Here is a 20,973-nt window from a genome sequence, read left to right on the forward strand (position 1 = left end):
GAAATAATGGGTGATGTCCAGACATCAGTAAAGACAACCTCAAGAGGGGAGGAGGTAGAGAGTGAAGAGGAAGAGAACGGTAATTTATGGCTCTTATTGCACTGACAGGAATTACAATTAAAATGGAGATCATGTGGAGATGAGACATACAAAGGAGACATGGATAGAATATGCTTGAAGGTGGACGAAGAGGGATGCCCGAGCCGATGATGCCAAGCAGGGAGGGGAGCCTTGACACTAGAAAAAGCAAGCAATGATGACTTCGAAAGAGAGGTCGGCCATTCATAGACCCCATTCTTGGTCTGGCCTTCCAAAAGGAGTGCCCCTGTGCGGAGATCCTTCACAAAAAAAGAAGAGGGTAAGAATTCAATGGAAGTGTTATTAGTTTTGCATAATTGGGAAATAGAAATTAAATTTCGTTGCATGGTTGGAACGCATAGGACATTAGAGAGAGTAAAAGAGGAGGAGGGAGTGTTGAAAGAGATGGAACCCGTATGGGATATGGGAAGACCAGAGCCATCTCCAATCATGATTTCATCAGTGCCATTATAAGGACTATGGAGAGCGAGGTTGTGGAGGTCAGTGGTGACATGATGAGTAGCCCCACTGTCAAGCAGCCAAGGTGTGTTGGGAGTGGCGGACGTTGGACGGGTTGCTACATGGGCCTGTGCTTGCCAAGGAGGAGATATGACAGCGGAGGGTGAAGCAGTGTGACGAGAAGGTGGTTGCGCATGAGAAAACTGTTGGCGAAATAGAGGGCAGCGGGAGACAACATGGCCTTGGGTGCTGCACCATTGGCATCTGCCAAGGAATGGGCGAGCAGCACGGCTGGTCCGAGAGTTTGGCGGGCCTTGAGGCTGGGCAGGCGCTGGTGTAGGCAATTGAGAAGACTGATTGTTAACAGACCAGGGAGGTCGTTTGGTACCATACCACGGAGTGGAACGAACAGCGGTACCATGAGCGGATGCCGGTAGGTGTGATGAGCTTGACAGGTTACGTAAAGACAGCTCCTTGTTTAAGAGTTTTTCATGAAGTTCATCGAATGAAATGGTGGAGTCTCGACCATTGACAACATCAATGATGGACTGATAGTTTTCGTCAAGGCCATCCAGCACTTTTTCAACCAAATCTTCATGATCAAGTGGCTTCCCAAGTGCAGCAAGTTCATCAGCCTGGGTTTTGATGGATTGCATATATTCTGTAACGGACTGAGCGCCTTTGGTGGTATGTTTCAGTTTGTCTCTAAGTTGCTTGATGTGACCGCGGGATGGGCGAGCATACGTGTTGGCTAGAGTCTGTCAGGCTTCAAGAGAGGATTGGGATTGAGTGATAAGAGGGACAAGAGAGGGTGAAAGGGTGCCTACGAGGGTACCAAACAATAGCTTGTCCTGACGTAACCAAGTTTGGTATGCAGGATTGGATGAAACTGTATCATTGATGTTGATGGTGGGAGGAGGGGGAGAATAGGAGCCATCAATGAATTTCTGTAGGTCATATCCAATGAGGATTGCTTCCAGTTGTGTTTTCCATGATAGATAGTTGGTTGGGGTAAGTTTGATTGAGTTGTGGATAGTGATCATGGTTAAGGGATGAGTGGGTTCCTGAGTATTTGGAATGACGACTTGAGTATTTTCTGCAGCCATTGAAGTATAGAGAAGAGGAAGAATTTGCTTGAGATGGAGAGGTGTGACCGAATGTTTAAAGAGCCCGGTATGGCTCTGATACCATAAGAAGCTGAAACAGAGAGGGTATTGGTTGGAGCAATTTTATATATCATCTCATTCATTGTAACCCAATATATATACACGTATGGCAGCACAAAGGTGGGAGAGTTACACCAGAGATAGGAACCTACACTAGACAGAGTTCTATATGTACTCAGCAGCTAGAGTTCTACCTTCTATCTAGTATTGGTTTGTGGAGGATGAGGATTCTTATCAACTAGGGGGGAGGGGATGGGGTGTGGGGAGAGGAGAGGGAGAAAAGTAAAAGGAAAAATGGACGACAATGGCTAGTTGAGGTAGAGAGAGGAAAAATAGAAAGGACAGAAGGAAATTTTTTTTTTTGGTGTGTTTCTAGATATTTTGAAATTTGTATTTTAAAAACTTTGAGGAGTTTCCTATACATATATAAAAAGCACTTTGCAGCTATCTTTTGGGAAATTTTTCATTTGACATCTGGGGGGATAAATATGGAATAGAAAAAGTATAATGCAAATGGTTAAGCGTTTTGTACAACTTAGTCATGCTTGCATTGGTGTGTTATGTCGATAATACCCTTTGAAATGTGAGTGGGGATGACCGTTCGGGACCTGGTGGAAGAGTTATAAATAATACAATACAAATAGGGGAAAAGACGTTAAGACAGAGGGAAATGTTATTAAGACAAAATAGTAGAGAAAATGTCTTTTGAGAACTTGGCGGAAAGAATGGAATTGTCTTTCAATGAAAAATGCAAAGAACTCAAATTAGCAAGGGAGCTGTGTTTGAGAAGGTTTTCGTGCCATTTAAAAGAATAATGGAGTTTTGATTATTGGTTTCGATAAATGGCCCTCTTGACAAGAACTCTTGCTGAATCTTTACTTTTCTCTCGTAACTGATGAGGATTGCAGCGGATGTGAAGAGTATGGTTTATTGAAAACACTAATTAATAGATCTTTTAACCAACTGTGAATGGATAATGGATGAGCAATGATTGTTATTCCATTACAAAAAGCATTGCAATACTCTTGAGATTCATAACAATCATGGGGCACTTCGATATTAAAGAATGTTGGCTCAAGGGGTTGGGTTTCATGCCTTTTTCAAGCGTTGGGTCAAGTATTTTTATTTCCTATGTCCATCTTTGTACTTTTTTTTTGCCTTCAATTGGTTCATTAGGCATGGTTAATTCTTTTCTACAATTTGCTCTTATTAGCTAGGCTATGAATTTGAATATTTTGTGATGCAATAGATTGTTTTTATGCATTTTCACATCTTCTAATTGTGTTCTTAAACTTTGATTCCCATGCTTATATGCTGTTGAAGGGTGAGAAAAAAGTTATTTGCTTATAGCTAGTTTGGGAGGAAGGAAATGGATAGAAAAGAAATGTTTTGAAAGGATTATAAATTTTTTCCATCGTTTGAGAGCCAAAAGAGAAGGAAAAGAAAGGATTTGGAAAGACTTCACTTCTTTCCGTGTATTTGGAAAACTTTCCACCCAAAGTTGGACTGAAAAGGAAGGAAGGACGGTGATTTAGGTGAATTTTTCAATATGACAATATTGCCTTCAAAATCATGATACAAAAATTTTTAATTCCTAATGAGTCCCTTAGCTTACTTAATTCACATTTATTTACAAAAAGGGCAATTTTGTAAAATAACCTATTTGAACATCTTTTTTTTTCACCTGTTTTCAACTCCCAAATAAAAGAAAATCACTTACCTTCTTTTCTTTTTTAAAACTCCCAAACAACTTAGATAGAAACTTAAATCCTTTCCCATTCTTTCTTTTCTTTTCTAACCCTTTCTCTTCTTTTCTTTTCTACTCTAAACTCCCAAACTAGCTATTACAGAACTTTGTACTCAAGGTAAAGCCTCAATCTTCATTCTTAGTTAGCATGTTTATTGTGGAGAGTTAATTGGATGTGAATTAATGTTTGGTAAAATTTCTGAATGTTTTTTACATGGGACAAATAGTTTCTATTCTGTTGGTCTTAAACATTTGTTGATTAGTTTATCAGCACCTTTTCTTGAATTTGTTGGAATGCTTGTCCGTCTATTAGTTGTGTGTTTATAAAAAATTTTGTCCATTAGTTAAGCACAAAACATAAATAGGCACTAATTAACAAATGCACACCAAAAATTCCTAGAACTTTTTTTTACCAAAAATTCCTAGATATCTAAGCATATGATAGTTGTATGGCTAGGGGCTGCTGTTTGTTAATTACTTCAGGAGAAACAATTTATAAGATGAAATATAGTTCAATCTTAAAATAAAGGATTTACAATCAGTTGTTTGATTTTCTTTCTAATCATCACAAATTACAAGGATGAAAGTGATTCATTTTTTTTATAATTTTTTCCTCAGTAAATTTTGTTAAAATTCCTACTGACTTATGATTATGTGATTAAATGACTATTTGGTTATTTTTACATTTCTCCACTTAATCAAATTAGTGTATTTGATTCTATTTATACATTTAAAAAATCACTATAATTTCTCATTTTTTACCGATATTGATAGTATTTTTTACTTTCTTAATTTCATGATACTTAACAAATTATAACACATGTACAGATGTACTCACTCCTACGCGTTGCGCAGGTTTCTCCTCTAGTTATAAGGTATAAATTAAAGTTGTTAAAAAACCAAAAACTGGCTAAAAAGCTGGCCATTCAAACAGGCCTTTATGTTAATTTTTCTTCAAATAATATACATAAATAAAACTTTTACAATGATAATTATTATGGGCAACCCCTTTAGTTTGTTTAATCATGTAAAAAATCTTAAAATTCCTCATCTTTATTTGCAACTAAACCATATATTAATCCTATACTATAAAGTTTATAATTATCGGAATCCTTAAATTCTCGATAATTCGGAAGCAGTCACTACTATATCCTTTATTTATTTCAATTTCACCCATTTTCTGCTATTTTTCACGTGGTTCGACTTCCACAGACTGAAGAAGTAGAAGAAGAAGAAGGAGGTAAGGGAAAAATGGTGGAGAGAAAGCTTTACAAAACGAAGCTATGCGTATTATACCAGAAAGGCCACTGCCATCGCCAGACCTGCTCCTTCGCTCATGGAAGCACCGAGCTCCGCCGCTCCTTCAATGGTATACTCCAATTTTCGCTTATTTTCTCTTTTTTTTTGGGATTTTTATCGAAGTTGTATCAATGTTTTTCATTTTACTGTAATTTTTTCCTTTCTATATTGGCTTTGTTATTCGTGGATTAGGAGGACGACTTTTGGTACCGTCTAGGTTTCCAATTGTCATGTTTTGGAGGAATTTTTAGAAACTGGAAAGGAGGCCATAGGGAATTCGATAGGAATTGAACTTGAATGGAATGGTTAAAAATAATTATGGATGTAGAATTGCAGTCTTTTGTGTTTTTAATTTGTAGTTATTGAAAGAAAGAAGAAAGAAACATTAGGGTTCGTGCAATGGAATTTGATGTAAGAATCATTTTGTTTTTTGTTTTTTTTTTCTGGTAGACTTTCTTGTATCTTAGCAAAGAGATAAATTTATCTAGTATAAAGGAACTTTGTTAAAAAATCCTAGATGATGCTAGGTGACTCGAATTACGAGGTTCTTCCTCCTTTTGGAGGCCAAATTGCCGAGTATTTAGCTCTACACAGAAAAAACTTCTGTATAGACAGTGTTAATTAATGGTGGGATGTGCCCATAGTAGAACGTGGCGGTCTTAAGCAGAAAAGGATATGGTTTATAAGATGTATTGGGTCGTCTTACATATCCCTCTTGTGTCTTCGACTACCCATACGTTATTACTTTTACCAGTTATGATAATATTTACCAAACATTGTGGAAGATCGACTCGCCGTAGCCACTGAACATTCGACCAGGTTTTGAGTTGACAGTAGCAGCCGTTTTTGTTAAAGGATCTCTTTGGGAGTGTGAGATGTACCAACCAGCAGAGTGACCCCTTTTTAACTCAAGAAGTTGTATAGCTTATGTGCTGATGTGAAGGATTGGATGTAGTTTTCTCATATTCTTCAGTGCTGCATAATACAGATATGCTAGTCATCTTTTGCTTGTCTAATTATTTCTTTTTCGATATTGATCTAGGGGAATTTTATTCTCGCTTTTAATATGTTTAATTACATGAATATAATTTCTTTCACTTTTCTTTGTGGTTTTATTACCTTTATATGGATTTGAGCATACTTGTTTTATATAATATAATGTCATGCCTGCTTATTGAAGAGGCAGTGCTTCACTTCATCATTTCAACTTTTTGGTGTCTTTGTTTATTTACGTAAAGAAACTGAGTAAGATAATGACCTGTTAGATTAGCATTTTGGGTTTGCTTTTTTTTTGCTTTAAAAGAATTTTGTACTGGTGAGTTTTTCTTGTTTTGCATAATCTAGATTTTAGCTTTGCTTGTTGCCATTTATGACTTATACCTCTTCTGTTAAGGCCCATGTTGTGTAAAAATAACATCATACCTGAGGACTTTGAGCGGTCATTCAGTCTAATCATCCAATTCTATCTCTCTTTTGGAGTTGCCTTTTAATTGCGGATAATATTCCGCATTATGAACTTCGAGTTGGTGAAAAAGGTGTCACTGTGCATGGAAGAATTAGTGGGTATCTGCAAGCTTGGATTTGATCTTGCTCATTTGCTTGACTTGGAGATATGGTTGAGTTTCAAATTAAAATGTATCTCATGTGACACTGATCCCTTCAGCCTGGTACCAACTGGCAGATTTAGCTATGATTGTTCCGGATGGATAATTACTCTTGCTTTGTCTATGTGCTGGTTTTGGTGTTTTTTCTCGGCATTCATTCTTTTGCATCTTGTTACAGCAGATGAAGCTTCAGAATTAGGTTTCTCTTGACATGATCTTATCCATGTCCTTAGTCATTCGCTATTTCGATGGACCACTCAAATGCTTTATCCTAATATATGCCTCAGTGTGTTTGTTGTTCGAGAATATGGTATTTCATTCTCTTGACTTCCTTCAACTTAAGACAGCAATGGATCTGTTGGATGGGAATGTTGTCCAAGGAGGCAATATATTGCTTGTGGGCTTTTAGGTTTTTCATTTGTAGTCCCATAAGACGATTTCTGGGCCACGGTGGTATTATTACTCCTTACAGCAAAGGATGTCTACTGTTCTTTATCAGTTGCTGCTGTGGTTTTGTATGGTTTTCTTCTATGTGGAATTGAGCTCAAGGACTGGTATATATTTCTTCAATGGTTCTCTCTATGGATAAATATCTCAAATATTGGTATTTCATTACTCTATGTATGAGACCGGTAATTTCTGTGGCTCGTTTGGAACTTCCAAGATGGCACTATTACTGTTCATTATTTTATTACTCATAATGTTCCATGTGATGGTAAGCTTAGTTTTGCTAATCATAATTGGATTCTTGGCATTTGGTTATTTTGGCTTTACTGATAAATGTGTGTATTTTACCTGCAATGCTTCTTCCAACTTTCAGGTAGGCGAGACAATCGTGTTAGTGACTTGAGAGATAGGCTTGATAGAAGGCGTTCGCCACCCCACAGATACTCCCCTGGTAGAGATGCACAAGGGAAGCATGCTTCCCATGGTCAGAAGTTTCTCCCTTTTGTTTGACCTTTCTTCTTCTTTTTTTTTTTTTTTTTTCCTTTTCGAAGATGTGATGATCTGCAATTTACTGAATTTCTTTGTTATCTGATGAAAATATGAATACGAGGATTACTTGGTTTAACAGCTAACAGTAGGCCCTTTCTTAATTGATGTTTTGTATCATGACGGATATGTATTTAATTAGGTTTTTTTTAAGTTATGAGTGATTTGATCTTTGAGAGCCCTGCTGTTCTTACTTCTTGTGGCTTTTGGCAATAAGCTTCTAATGTTGATTTTTTTTAATATTTATTATCTGTTGCGCAGGAGATAGTCCTCGAGGACGGGAGGGAATGAGGTAAATCTATCTAATTGCAATTGGCCTTGATCAATATTTTGTTGTTGCTCTTTTATGAGTCACAAATGAGCCTAGAACCTAGGAACTTCAGCATAGCTCTATCTTGTGTAAAAGTTTGATATTTACTTTCTTAATGTACCATTTTCTTATTAGGACTGCTGATCCTACAGTTTGGGGTACCATTAATTAATTAGCATTATTGACAATATTGACAATATTTTTTCATTGTTTCTGAATTCGGGGTTAATTCTTATCACAGTTGAATGTGTCCATGTTACTAGGTGTATCTAATCTTTGCTCCAATTGAAGAGAAGAAACTTCTTGCAACATTTTGAATTTTTTGGTTGAGATACATGGCAGTTGAATGTAGTAGAAGAAACTTAGAAGTTTGTATCTGACATCGTAATCAATCATATTGTTTGACTGCTAGAATAGACTATATTTTTTTTTACTAATCTAATTAACGCAAATTCTCAATGGTGGTCATGGTGGACCATACCTTTCCTTTTTTCTATATCTTCTTAGTTTCTCCGTTACTTAATGTTTATCCATGTATAGCATGAATCATGGACATTCATTTAATCTGTCTTCCTTTTCAGATTCTTTGTTGCTTTTAATTTCTTTAGTTTTATTGAAACTACAAAGATTGGTAGAGTTTCATTGTGAGGAACTTTTTAATAAGTATCAAAATGATTTAATTGCTGTCACCTATTTTGGTACTCATTAAAACCAATATGTTATGTTTTCATTGCAATTTTGCCATGACCAGAACATCCTATCTTTCATGGGCAGGAAACGAAGAAAGAAACAACACATAGATGGCGAAAGTGAATTTTCTGGAAGTTTGAGATTGTTTGAGGGAACCGAAGATAAAATGAAAGAGCCAAGACGGGCATCTTTTGAACCCAAAGATCTTCTTGATGAGCAGGTTTTGAAGCTATCCTTTTTGTTTCTTTTCCATCAAACTTGTACTGCTTGAGGTGGATCTCATAAATCTGTACAGGATATCCTTAAATTTGGCCCTGTTTGTGCTGTACTTATTCTTCTTTTGGTAATATGCAGCTAAGGAAAGCTCAATCTGAGTTTAAGATTCTGGAGGACCACAGAAGAGAACTGGAGGTATGTTCTAACTGTTTGCTGGTGCCTTAGTAGTGTGGACTGCCTTTGAACTCTTTCACATTTCTGCATATTCGCCAGAATTCCTGAGATTTATTTGCTTATCTTTTTTCTAGCTATTTGTTGATTGTCTTGGTGCTTTAATAAAGTATAGCTGCAAATTTATTTGGTCCTAGGATTGTATTTTAAAGTTTGTATTTTTGCCAGCTAGAAGTGAGTATTAGATTGCAATCGTTAGTGCTTCATTAAATTGAATAGTATGGAAAATCTTATGTGTCACATTTTTTCATCAATAAAGTTGTGGTTACATCTTGTATAGTATCTATTCTCTTATTTTTCTACACCTATCGTACTTTTAAACCCTTTATTTCTGTAAAAAGCCTGAAAACTTTCCCATTTCAGATCTTGTTCCAAGTATCTAATTGTAGATATCCAGCTGCTGTGAGAATAAACTGCATCACGAAGCTTCCTTCTCTTTTCTTGAAATTGCACTTCTGCGCTTGATTGTTTGTCTTTCTTCTGTATTTTTTGTGGTTAAGAACTTCTTTTGACTAAAAAAGTAGCTATTTAGTCTTTGCATGTGGTTTTAGAGATTAAATGTTCATGGACCATTCTGTTTGTTTTTAAGATTTACCTGGAAGAGAGGAATCTGGAAGCAAACAGGATAACTTCAAAAATCCAAGAGCTTGAAATGCAACTGAGCCAGGAAAAAGAGGAATCTGAAAGGTTGGTAGTTAATCTTTTCTAGGATCAGTGTATTGTGATGCATCCAATAGGATACTTTACTCTAATGAGCAATATGCTTATTTTGGTATAGTAAACTAATCTCTTTGATTGAAAATATGGTTTGTGTTCAGGGTGGCCTCAAAGATTAAGAAGTTCATCAAAGCATATAATCGGCAGATGCGTCTAGAAGATGAACTCAAAAGGCATGCATCTGCTCTGATATATCTTCTTTTATTAAATACTTTGGCAGTGTGCTTCATATTTACTGGATTGTATGAGGTGCCTTATGTACATCAAAGTTCAACATTTATAGGTCACAGACTCAAGTTCAGAAGCTTTGTGAACAGCTTTCGTTGGATTTGTCTCGATCTGGTGCCATGGAGGAGGATCCTGGCATCAAGAATAGGAGTTATGAAGGGAGTGGGAATGATGTAAGCCCAAAAGTTGAGCTACAAAAGAACATATCTCCAAGTAATAAAAGGCCACGAGTTCATTCAGAAGTGGATGATATGTCAAATCAAGGTAGTGTATAGAATCAAATATTTTGCAGTAAAGCTCTTTTCATTCTGTAGATATGGTTCCTGACATCCTTTTTGAGCAATACTGTATAGAAACATAGAAAACCTACCCATACAAAGATTAAATCAAGATTTTTTGGTTTTTGAAAAGTGGTCATATAAGTGGGCTCGTCATTTTTTATTTAAGTAATTAATGGTTTGTTACTTAAGTTAGTAATTGGTTCAGTAACTCTTTTAGCTTGTCATTCATGTGGCATTTGATGCATTTGAAAACATTTTTTTAATTATCTATTAGTTGTCCCAAATTATTTTTCCTGTTCATCTGCTTGTTCTTCCAAGTTCAAAATGTTGCATCGTAAACCAACATCAACAAATTTACCCACCCTCCCAAGCAATGAAAGCTCTCCCCTGGCCCTCCCAAGCAATGAAAGCTATACTGGCTTCTGCTTTTACCTGCAGGAGCAATAAAGAAGGATCTTTAAACATTAGTATCCTCAGGTTCCATGATGAAGATCTGCATATGGTTGCCTACTTTGACATTTCTTCTTTTGCTTGTCGCACAGTCCAGGGAATTGTGTTTCTCTTCCTCAGTTCATCATGCCGTTTTGCATTTGGATATATTTTTAATGTGTTAAACCTTCCTTTGTTTCTTTAAGGATCAGCTTCAAAGAATCTGAGTTCCAGATGTTTTTTATTCCCATTATATTGTGAGCTATTCTTTAGCTTTTTAAATGTTCATTGGTAGTCATTAAAGATTCAACAGAGAACTAGTTAGTTAACAATTTCATGTGCACATCTTGGACTTCTGATATGTGATATTAGGGATAACTGTTATGAACTTTACTACAGTGATCTCAAGAAAAGATCAAGGATTGGTTATGGGGAAAGTCAGATTGGAGAAGATGTCTAGATGGAATCCTCAGTCCAAAAATTATAAGAAAGCTGAGATAAGTAGCACGGGAAAGAATGCATCAAGGCCCTTAGCAGATGAATACAAGTCCAAAAAGGCCAAAACTTCTTCAGCTGATATTTCTGTATTTGATAAGGTTACCTACTTCTAGTTTTGCTATTAGAAGCAGATCTTTCTTTTCATATACTTTTATCCTTTTTTTAGTTTTTTATTATGTTGTGTAACTTTTGAAGTTGGTGACCTAATTATTTTCCAATTTGGTGGTAAATGTTAAAATGCATCTTGCTGCTTTGTTTTTGCAGTCAAAGGTTTCTGAATCAGGTCTTGCTTTGCCCTCTACCAGCATGGCTGCCCATGCAATCGATGACGTTGCTGATATTGTTGAAACAGAGGAGAAGTTTGAGGGAACTGGAAACTTGATAACAGATGAAAAGGAAGCTGCATTTAAAATTCCACCATCGCCTTTACCACCTCCGCCACCTCCTCCTATTCCTCAAAATGCTCATGTACAGGTTAGTTCAATACAAAGTTATCATGGGTTTCTCCTTACAGGTTTGTGGGATTCCATGCATTCTTGTCCAAAAAGCTGCTAGAATGAATTTTGTGGGTTAATTATTCAATTCAGCATTTAAGAGCTTAAGCATCGAAAATGAATTGCACAGTTGACGTTTGAATCACCGGCCTTGGTTTTGTAGTTATGCTTATATGTTTGAGAGAGAGAGAGAGAGAGAGAGATGCCTAACCGCGTGTGCATTTTATATTGGCGAAAAATATTCCTAGGGGAATTGGCAATTGCTGAGCATGGGATTGTTGTTGGAATAGTTTTTAACAGTTTATTTATTTTTTTTAAATATCTGATGAAGTCTTAGTCCGATATGATACTAGAGCAGGCAAAAGTCTTCAATACAATTTCTTACCACCACCAATGATTTTTCATGTGTTCTGGCATTATCAAAATCAACGGACTATTTTTATATTTGTCCGCTGTTGACCTCATTTGTTTTTTAATATTACTGACACTAATTCTACCATACTGCTACTTCCATTCGGGAGTCAGCTTTGTGGTGATGATGTACTCAGCTTTGCCGGAAAGGTAATATGTGCTTTAAAATCAATTAGTCTGTTCACTTGCAACGGATACAACTGCTAGTAAATTTTCTCCTAGACTCCGTGCCTGATCAGAACTTTCTGAAATGGGCGTGCCACTATTGCTAATCTTTGTTATATTCTCCCTTTTCACTTGCGATTGTTGCAGAGTATTGTAGTGGTTCTGGTCCTTTTTGTCGGTCATATTGTTTCTTTTGGTAAATTGCTCTTTATCATCATCAGAAGCAAAATCCCTTCTATTATTGTTAATATTTTTATGAAGCTGCTATGAGGTATAATGCTGCTTTACTTGTTTGCAGTACCAGGGGGATGATGAGAACGTAGATATAGACGGTACTGAGGAGGAAACAGTAGAAGTGGATGTTGTCTGAGTTTTTACCTTTTTTAGCCCTTATATATCATGTACCAGGGTATCAACCATGTCGTAGCTGTTTTACCCAGACATTGGGCATTTGCTATCTAATCTGTAAAGGCTGTAGGAATTTATTGAAACGTCTGATTAGCTTTCCATGTGATCTTTCTGGGATTTATTCAGTATAAGGAGTAAACATTAGCGAAAGCTATGCAAATTTTTGACTAGTCAATTTTCATGTGCTTTGTTGCCAGATGGAGGGAGAATTCATATAATCCTGGCGGATAGAATATTCTAGCTGGGAATTTTCCAACGCTATTCTTTATGTGCAGGTTTCTGGTTATTTGTTGCCCAGTAGTACTGCTTGATGAATAGTAACGTGTAACATCCGTGAGTTTTTGCTGGTTGCTGCTTTCCTGGAACCCCTCTTCTCAAGTACCCAAAACAAAACAGGAAGACTAACGATGCCCCGACCAATCTGTAAATATTAATATCGTATGCCCCATTAATAGATCAGATCAGGTTGCCATTCTTATTAAACACTAGAGAATCAGCATTTCTTCTTTGTAAATGCTTCTCTCCCTCTCTCCATGGAAACTTCCAATCTTGCCTTGTGACAATGTCTGTAACTGCTTTCATAAATTTGCTCATCCTTGAGCATTGATTTGAGCGGCCATACCGAAGGAATAAACATTGCTCTTGACTATAGCTGAAAAGGGTATTCAAAAGTCCTTAAGTTGGTCCATAGCATAGGAAAATTTGCAGTCCTGGCTTTCCTACAGCAATGTTACTGATGGAATAAAAAATGACCAAAAGTGCGAATATTGCTACCCCAAAATCATTCCTAATAAAGATTCTATCAAAATTCAGAACTGAATAATTTAGTGCAGACTCAGAAAAATGAACATCACACTGATCTATCGACTAGTTGGCATTCCAAAATTTAGCAAAGCAAGGTGTTAAGCTTCCAGATAGAGTTCTTGCCACCACATGCATTTTGCTATGCAGGTGAAAAATGAGCATTGCACTATAGTTTGCTCAAACTACAATGTCAGCTCATGTCCTTGTAGACCTCAGTTCCACTATCTGAGCTTTTAAAGAGGTATATTTCTCTGGAGCACTTGGACACTGTCTCATCCAATGAGCTGAGATCAAAGACTGGATTTACATCAAGATGGCAGCTCTTCATCCAAACATTTTGGGCATCTACATCTAAAACCATAATCTGCAAGTAATGACTGCCTTTCTTCATAAGGAAGCTCCTCATCTATATATGATATGGTAACCTGGAAATTAAGATATGTTAGCAATGTATAAATCTCATCACTGAAAGTGGCATCAAAGTTTGTATGTAGCTGAGCCTCCATGGCCATTTTTTAAATATATCAAATCTTTTAATTGAATGGAAAGTCTAAATCACCTCTTCTCCCTTGTGAATTGGTTGGAGGGCAACAAGGACTGCTTCGCCATCTCTATCCTGATAAAACATGAAAATAGTTTCCAGCTCTAATTAGATAGAAAAACTGAGTATAGTTCCCAGAATAGCAACCAAAAAACTTGAATGATAGGTACATAGTGTGCTTAAGTAAGTGAATGATGGTGCTAGGTTCTGAGACAGATGAAACATGACTTCTTCCTACTATAGTAACTAAGAACATAGGATGTCAACCATGCAGCATTCCCCTTTGAGTTAAAAACTTGTATAGGAACCATTTACATGTATTACTCTACTTGAACATTGGTGACATGCATTTAGTAATTTTGGCTCTTCTATGAAGACAGTATTCAGTATAGTAAGAGACACCAGGGAAACCTACCCAATCCAATTCAAAATTTCTCTACTTAATTTTTGATCAATTTACACCATCATGAAAAAACTAACGTGCATTTATCTATTATCTTCTCCTCAAGAGGTTGCAATCATAAGACACGTTGAACAATTGTGGCCATAACCAAAGAAGATGAAGTTATTATGTAGAAAAATAAATCAACAACTAAACCCTGTGATACATACCTCTTCTCGTTTAAATGCTTTGGCATTAGGATTACAGGAGTGGTTCATACAACTCTGCAAAGGAAAGAATGCAGTCCCTGACACAAAATGAACACACTTGTTGGATCTCAATATGAGATAGTGGAAACTAGAGATTGAACCCCCACCCATCCCTCAAAGCAAAAAGTTGAAAGGGGGAAAAAAGACCAATTAACTATCTTTCAATGGAACTGCATTTCAGAACCCTTGCCTCCTCTCCAAAAGAAATAAGAGCAGCTTTCTATAAAGAAGCTAATTCAGCATTTTAAAAAAAAATTCAGCATGTTTGATACAATGAAAGGCTCTTTTGATACATAGTACAACTTTACACTCAATCTGAACCTTTTGATGTTGATGTGCGTCTATATTCATAGTATAGACCTGATCGAGATTCTACCAAGAAATATTAATTGCCTCTTATAAGCAATAGCAGCTCCATAAGTAAATACTATATTGGAATCTCATATGTGAACAACAAATTAAGTCAACATACTTCAAAAGCAGCATGACCTCATTCATCCAAATTTCCACTGACCTTCACAACAACCAGAATACTCGTCACCAAGAGCATCCAGAAAAGACTCTGTAACTTTTTCAGCTTTTTCCTACAATACATTGTACAAGTTGGTATTAAAGTTTGATGTGCCAAAATTTTGTATATATCTGCAAGGGACACAATCTGACCTTTTCTGAGTCTGGAAGATCATCAATATACAGGAAATAGTTCTCTACCGGTGATTCTACAACCAAATCACTGTGCGAGGGGAAAAAAACAAGTATAAGATGAGAAAAATATCAGATTTTTATATCCATCAGTAACAGAAGAACTCATGCAAAGTATGAAGTAATATTAGTTTTGGGTCAAATAATATAATGGAAGAAGATCATTCTTCGTGCATGTGGCTATCTTCTTTTACTGAGTAGTAAACAGAAAAATAAATCGCTATGAAAGGGAAACTTACAGGTTATTTAGCTCAAACATGCCGATAATGTGACCGTAGATTTCAAGGGAAAATACTTTGACAATTAAGGACCTCAATTGTTGAACCACCATTACTATGATTAGTCATTATGCACAAAAGTATGCCAATGATTGGCAGAAAATTAGGATACATGGTTCACATTCCTTGTCAAATATAGCTGCCTTTAGGAGCTGTAATGACTGGACATCCAAATCGAATAATTAAGAGATTAGTATTCAGAGAAAAGAGCAAAACTCTATGTTTACTATTACTTTCATCATGCTGCAATTGAATTCCGGAAAGAAGAATAGCAGGCAGTGTCAGTTAGTGCCTGTCTCAAAGGAAGCAGATAAAAGCTAGATAAAAAAGTAAAAGCAGCCACCAGTGATTTTAGAGTTTTCCAGATCAAGTTGTCCATCAATTGAGAATCAAGGGTCTTTGGAGCACTAAAAGTCCATGTTATGTTAACAAATTTTAGCAATATCATCCACTTTCGCTAAGAAGGAACATTTTTTGTTACCCCTCTTTGTAAGATATCCTGGATTCCATAATAAGCCTGAAAGGATGCACTACAAGAACGGCTTTGATTAAAGATTAAGTCAACTACAGATTCCTCATGCTGACTTTGAAAATTCAAAAATCACACATTTCCATAAGAATTCCACATGAATAAACTGATGTTCCACTCCAAAGCAACATATTGCAATAATGAATGTTAAGCGAGAGAGCAACCAATGGAATTATCAAGTATGAAATTTTGTGCCTAAAGACTTGAAGAACTCAATCAAGCTCACTTCTTTCTCTGATAGTTTTTGACATCAAGTTCTATCCTACAAACAGGAATAGTTTGGGATCATTTAAAAATGTCATAGGTTTTATTTCTTTCAATCCAGAATCAGTAGTAGCTCATCTCTGCTAGTGGCTTGCTGGACAAACCACCAAGCTATTCAGAAGCGAACGATAACAACAGTATTTAACTTTCCATCTAATCAAGGACTGAGGTTAAAAGACCAAGAACTTAAAGTCTTAAAAAAAACACATGTTGCACATTATTCTAGCTGCACTAATTTTACTAAACAATCTAAAGTATGCAGGAATATTTTTTGATGCATCTTTGTCTATGCAGATGTAACCTCATCACTCTCAAGGGAATTACCGTAAATGCCAGCTTTTTTATTTGCAACCTAAATGCAACCTCGTCATGGCAATCGACATCATCGGGCAAGGAAATGCAGTTCCACCACCTAAATGCACACTTGAGTTGAGTGCAAAACATAACAAGAAAAAGTGCTGTAGAATATATACCAACAATGCAAACAATCTGAAGGACCTTTTACATAGAGTAAGTTAGAAGTTCTTAGATCTGTGAAGTTTATCTAAATATAGTTGTAAACATTTGCATCAGCTGATATCCATAAGCTGGAAAATTCCAGCAAGTTCTCATATAACAATAGTCAACTTTTCAAAGACTGATAAAAGTGAAACTTAAGTATCTAAACAAAGCACTAATTGCATAAATTTTCTTTCCAACAAAAGACAAAATACAGCATTGACACCATATTCTAAAACCAAATGAAAACTCAGAAACTATTCTTGAATTTGGGAAACAACCAATAGAGCATATGCAACATTTTTGAATCCAATGTTGAAAACCTTTCTTCATCCATACTAGTGGTATTACACACTTGAGAAGTGCAAGTGATCATGAGTCTCCCATGAATAAAATTCAATTCCCTCAAATCATAAAAAGAGATCTATGTTTTTTCTTTTGGAGCATTAAGAAACATTACTCTTCACACAATGGACAGAAGAATGCAAGTAATAAATGAAGACCAGAAACGTTTTCAACTAGCTCCTGATAATATGGTAAAACACAAAAAGTAAAGCTAGTCAAAAATTTTTCTCAACAGCAATACGCATATATTTGGAGAGTAAAAGTTTTTGGTACCTTCTCTTATATCCCATTGACACAGGCTCCCATGCCTCTAACAAGAGAGAAAAGTTACAACTGCCCAAAATACTGGGAGCATCATGCTTTTCTTTTTCTTCAAAATAAACCGTCTTCAACTTCCTATACCTCAAAATTGTGAATGAGATCACCTAAAAAAGAAAACCCAAACCATACAATGATCCTCTTGTCTAATGTCAACAGCATGCTATTCCTCAATTAATTGAAATTGTAAATTGCATATTATTCCTTTTTATTCTATTGAATGTGCCCTCAGATAAAGAAAAAGAGGGAAAATTGGAGACATTCAACTTGTGCAATCCATTGTTGGGAATTAAGTTTCATCCTGCTAACCAACTTTATTTCATGAAGCTCTAATTGCAATATCATCTATAGGCTTAAGTTTTTCTCCTTATATCTTCAAAAACACATTGATCATTACGTTATGGTATTTTGATTGTGAGCCCACCCAAGTCACCATATACGCTTAATTTCACCACCAGGCACCTACACATGCTTGTCTCTAACAGCATATGATATTTGCAAGGAAATCTATAAGTGGAAAATAAAGGCAGGTGAAATAAATAGAGAACCTACCTTGGCAGCAAGAAGGAAGATATCGTTTGTTTCTGGAAATAGGAAAGAGATGAGCAAATATGATGAAAGTAGTAAGAAAACATATTTAATAATGTTAGTGCTAACATGCTATCAGCCTGTTACCATTAGCATGTTGTATGAATACTGAAAGTGCCTCAGTGCTCAATGATTTGGATCCCTTCCCAGTACAAAGCAAAGAGTGATACAAGTTCCAATCAGCCTCAGCACATGATTGGCTTTAAAAGTTTGGCACCATGGGGACAGTTGAATGAGTCAGTACTACTTCACAAAAAATAATAGCATAGATTACAAAGATTGACAAGAAAAACAAGATTGGTCCCTAAATACAATTAGATGCAGTGCGTGGTTTGATCTTTCAGGTGAAAGAATATACATTACAATCTAAGGTAATTTACATTGTCAATAACTGGATTAGCAACCTGGAATTTACCTTTATTTCCACACTTCGGATTATAACTGTTTTAAACAAAACTAAATGTTTGCTTTTGATTCTAGACTTTCTGCAAACTGACAAATAACCATTGTCTGGATCATTCTTATCTTTTCTTCCTTGTGTTTTAACCATGAAATCTGAAGCTCTATAGCTGATCTTGTTGTCTCTACTGGAGGCAACATCCAAAATTCCATCTCGATGTTTACAATATTTAGCATGTTCCTAAACAAGATGTTATGATAATATGGCAATTGCAAAAGGGCATACCACCCAAAATCCATATCTTCAAAATATTTGCCATTTGGGATGGGAATTATTATATCATTAAATACATCAGTAAATTCCAGAGGCTTACGTTTCTCAGTTGTTTTCATATGTATTTGTAAAATGCTCCTTAGGGACTCTTTCTGGTTCATATAGACATGCCCTGATAACCATTTGGATTTCAGATCTCTATGTCATAATTTGCGTTCTATCATTTAAATCTCATAAACCTTCTTGCTAGATACTAGTATTTAAAAACTAGCATTACCCAGTCATCATCAATCTGCCTTGACAAATCAAAAAATAAAAAAAAAGGTAAGAAAATTTCAGACTGGATATAATTTGAAACCAAATTGGAAGTCCAAATACTAATTGAAACTAGACCTTAGTTGATTAACATTTTAATCGGTAAGTAACACAGAATTGACAATTAATCCTCAAAATGCACATTAATATGGGTAGTATTTTCATCAAGCAGTTAAAAAATATCAAAATACATACCTGCAATAGTATGCTTCCTTGCATTTACCAGGACAAGACACAACCGCAGGCAATGAGACAATATCAGAATGAGGCAATTTTAGGCCGCCCTCCATAAGCGAGTCTATAACATCTTTAGGTATAACATTAGTATTACTTTTGGAATCGCTCAGACCACATCGGTCCACATCATATTCTTCAACATCTGAATCACCATGATCACGTGATTCATTACATTGACCGCTACAATCTTTTAAAGCGCTTGAAAATTTTCTCTTTCCACTATTACTTCCTGATGCATCAGCTAAATTTCGTAGATACAGTTTCCTCCCTATTTGAAGCTCTACTGAGCCTATAAACTGAAAACAGTGACTGCATACTAAACAATCCATCTGCAACATTCAAGAAACAACAAAAAAAAGAAACAAATATTATAAAAAATGACGAAAGAATATAACTTTTAACTTTTTTTTATTCCTTCGATAATTGAACCTTATTTGAAGAATGTTGGATTCCGAAGAGCACTGGGTCCTTCAAAACAAGGTCCCCTTCTTTGAAGTCTACCTTAGCATAAACCCCTGAAAATTTGACAAATTTCTCATGGGGTCTCCAAATAGTGAAGAAAAAACCACAAAGAAAGGAGTAAACAATAGTATAAATCACACCTTTTCCATGCTTCCCATTGGTTCTAACTTCAAGCCCACAAGATTGTCTAGTCTTTATAAGCTCCTCAAAATATTTCTGCAAATCTCTCACAAGAAAACAATAAGTAACAGAAACAACATGAGATATAATGCATAAAGATACATAAATATTCGTTGATAGATAGAAATAGAGATTGAGGGTCAGTGCCTGGACTTGGGGAGGAGAAGGGGGATTGAGAAGAAGTGAGATTTGGTTGGAGCAGCTGCTATCAATTGGGCATATGGGTTCCATTCAGTTTCAAGAAAAGAAGCTTCTTCTTCTCTGTACAAAATTGATAGCAATCAGCAAGAACAGTGATTTGCACTTGCTGCTGAGTGCCTGCCTGTATGTAGCTGCTGTAAAAGGTTTTGTTAAGGTTTTTGGGCTCTCGGTTTTGTTAAGCATAAGGTTATGACGTTATGTTTGTGTTGTGAGTTTAGGCTCGGAAGGTTTATGAAGAAAGAAAGTATTTTTTTCCTTTACTCTCTTTTTTGGTCCTTTTGCATTAAAAAGCAAAAGTTTTTCTTCCCTTTTTTGGTAGATGGTTAAATTGGCATTTGTGTTTATCTTGAACTCCACACAAAAAAAAAAAAACGTGTGTTTGAACCCAATTTGTATGTATTTAGGCACGTTTGAGATCGAGGTAGGTTGTTACAAAGTACTTTTTTAATAGAACTTTTAATAAAATTATTTATTAAATATTTAAATGATTTTAAATATATTATTTGAAAACGTAGTTTAATAATAAGTACTTATTATATTGAATAATGTGTAATTTAAAAAAATTTTAAATTATTTATCTCTTTATTTGGTTTATAATATAGTATAAAATGATTAAATTTGATATTTTATTTTTTAAATTACCAAAGTTATTTTAAAGGTATCAAATTTCAGCTTTTGCCAAAAGTGCTTTCAAGATCTAAAGTTCTACTATTATTTTATGAGATGATATTCACCAGACACTTTAAAAGTTCTTTTAGCGCGTACAAATACTTTTTTATCAAAAGCACCGTAACTTCAAAGAGGGCTTTAGTATCATTGTAATCTCCCATACATCTTGCTTTTCTTATCATTTATTTGTATTTTCTTTAGCATCCCAATGGTATATAATACGAAGAAAAGCATCTAATAATTTTTCTTAAATCTTCAAATATTATTATGATTATTTTTTTTGGCAAATTCTAT

General features: G+C 35.6%; 2 protein-coding genes across 5 annotated transcripts; one reads left to right on the plus strand and one right to left on the minus strand.

Moving 5' to 3' along the window:
- Nucleotides 1-4,451: 4,451 nt before the first annotated feature.
- On the plus strand, nucleotides 4,452-12,584 carry LOC113687930 (zinc finger CCCH domain-containing protein 13). 3 transcript variants are annotated; one of them, XM_072048740.1, is made up of 12 exons: nucleotides 4,662-4,819; nucleotides 6,532-7,068; nucleotides 7,174-7,284; nucleotides 7,608-7,638; nucleotides 8,431-8,566; nucleotides 8,701-8,757; nucleotides 9,383-9,480; nucleotides 9,612-9,683; nucleotides 9,794-10,002; nucleotides 10,848-11,044; nucleotides 11,211-11,420; nucleotides 12,315-12,584. In XM_072048740.1, the coding sequence occupies exons 4-12, from the start codon at nucleotides 7,634-7,636 to the stop codon at nucleotides 12,384-12,386; spliced, it is 1,056 nt and encodes a 351-aa protein (XP_071904841.1). In that variant the 5' UTR covers nucleotides 4,662-4,819; nucleotides 6,532-7,068; nucleotides 7,174-7,284; nucleotides 7,608-7,633; the 3' UTR covers nucleotides 12,387-12,584. The 3 variants fall into 3 exon arrangements, with proteins under 3 accessions (XP_071904840.1, XP_071904841.1, XP_071904842.1); XM_072048741.1 differs by having other exon boundaries at nucleotides 4,667-4,819; nucleotides 6,535-7,068; XM_072048739.1 differs by lacking the exon at nucleotides 6,532-7,068 and having other exon boundaries at nucleotides 4,452-4,819.
- Nucleotides 12,585-13,051: 467 nt separating this feature from the next.
- On the minus strand, nucleotides 13,052-20,241 carry LOC113690274 (histone-lysine N-methyltransferase ATXR2). Of its 2 annotated transcripts, XM_027208110.2 has the most exons (15): nucleotides 19,957-20,238; nucleotides 19,770-19,845; nucleotides 19,597-19,682; nucleotides 19,126-19,496; nucleotides 18,030-18,142; nucleotides 17,907-17,938; nucleotides 17,310-17,461; nucleotides 16,518-16,605; nucleotides 15,513-15,561; nucleotides 15,362-15,416; nucleotides 15,084-15,153; nucleotides 14,935-15,004; nucleotides 14,382-14,458; nucleotides 13,788-13,844; nucleotides 13,052-13,653 (listed from the first exon to the last, which is right to left on the minus strand). In XM_027208110.2, exons 1-15 carry the CDS (start codon nucleotides 20,038-20,040, stop codon nucleotides 13,537-13,539), a joined length of 1,497 nt encoding a protein of 498 aa, XP_027063911.2. In that variant the 5' UTR covers nucleotides 20,041-20,238; the 3' UTR covers nucleotides 13,052-13,536. The 2 variants fall into 2 exon arrangements, with proteins under 2 accessions (XP_027063911.2, XP_071904839.1); XM_072048738.1 differs by lacking the exons at nucleotides 13,052-13,653; nucleotides 13,788-13,844 and having other exon boundaries at nucleotides 14,385-14,458; nucleotides 14,893-15,004; nucleotides 19,957-20,241.
- Nucleotides 20,242-20,973: the final 732 nt, after the last annotated feature.

Source organism: Coffea arabica, chromosome 5e (genome assembly GCF_036785885.1).
Source record: "Coffea arabica cultivar ET-39 chromosome 5e, Coffea Arabica ET-39 HiFi, whole genome shotgun sequence".
In the NCBI taxonomy this organism is placed as follows: domain Eukaryota; kingdom Viridiplantae; phylum Streptophyta; class Magnoliopsida; order Gentianales; family Rubiaceae; genus Coffea; species Coffea arabica.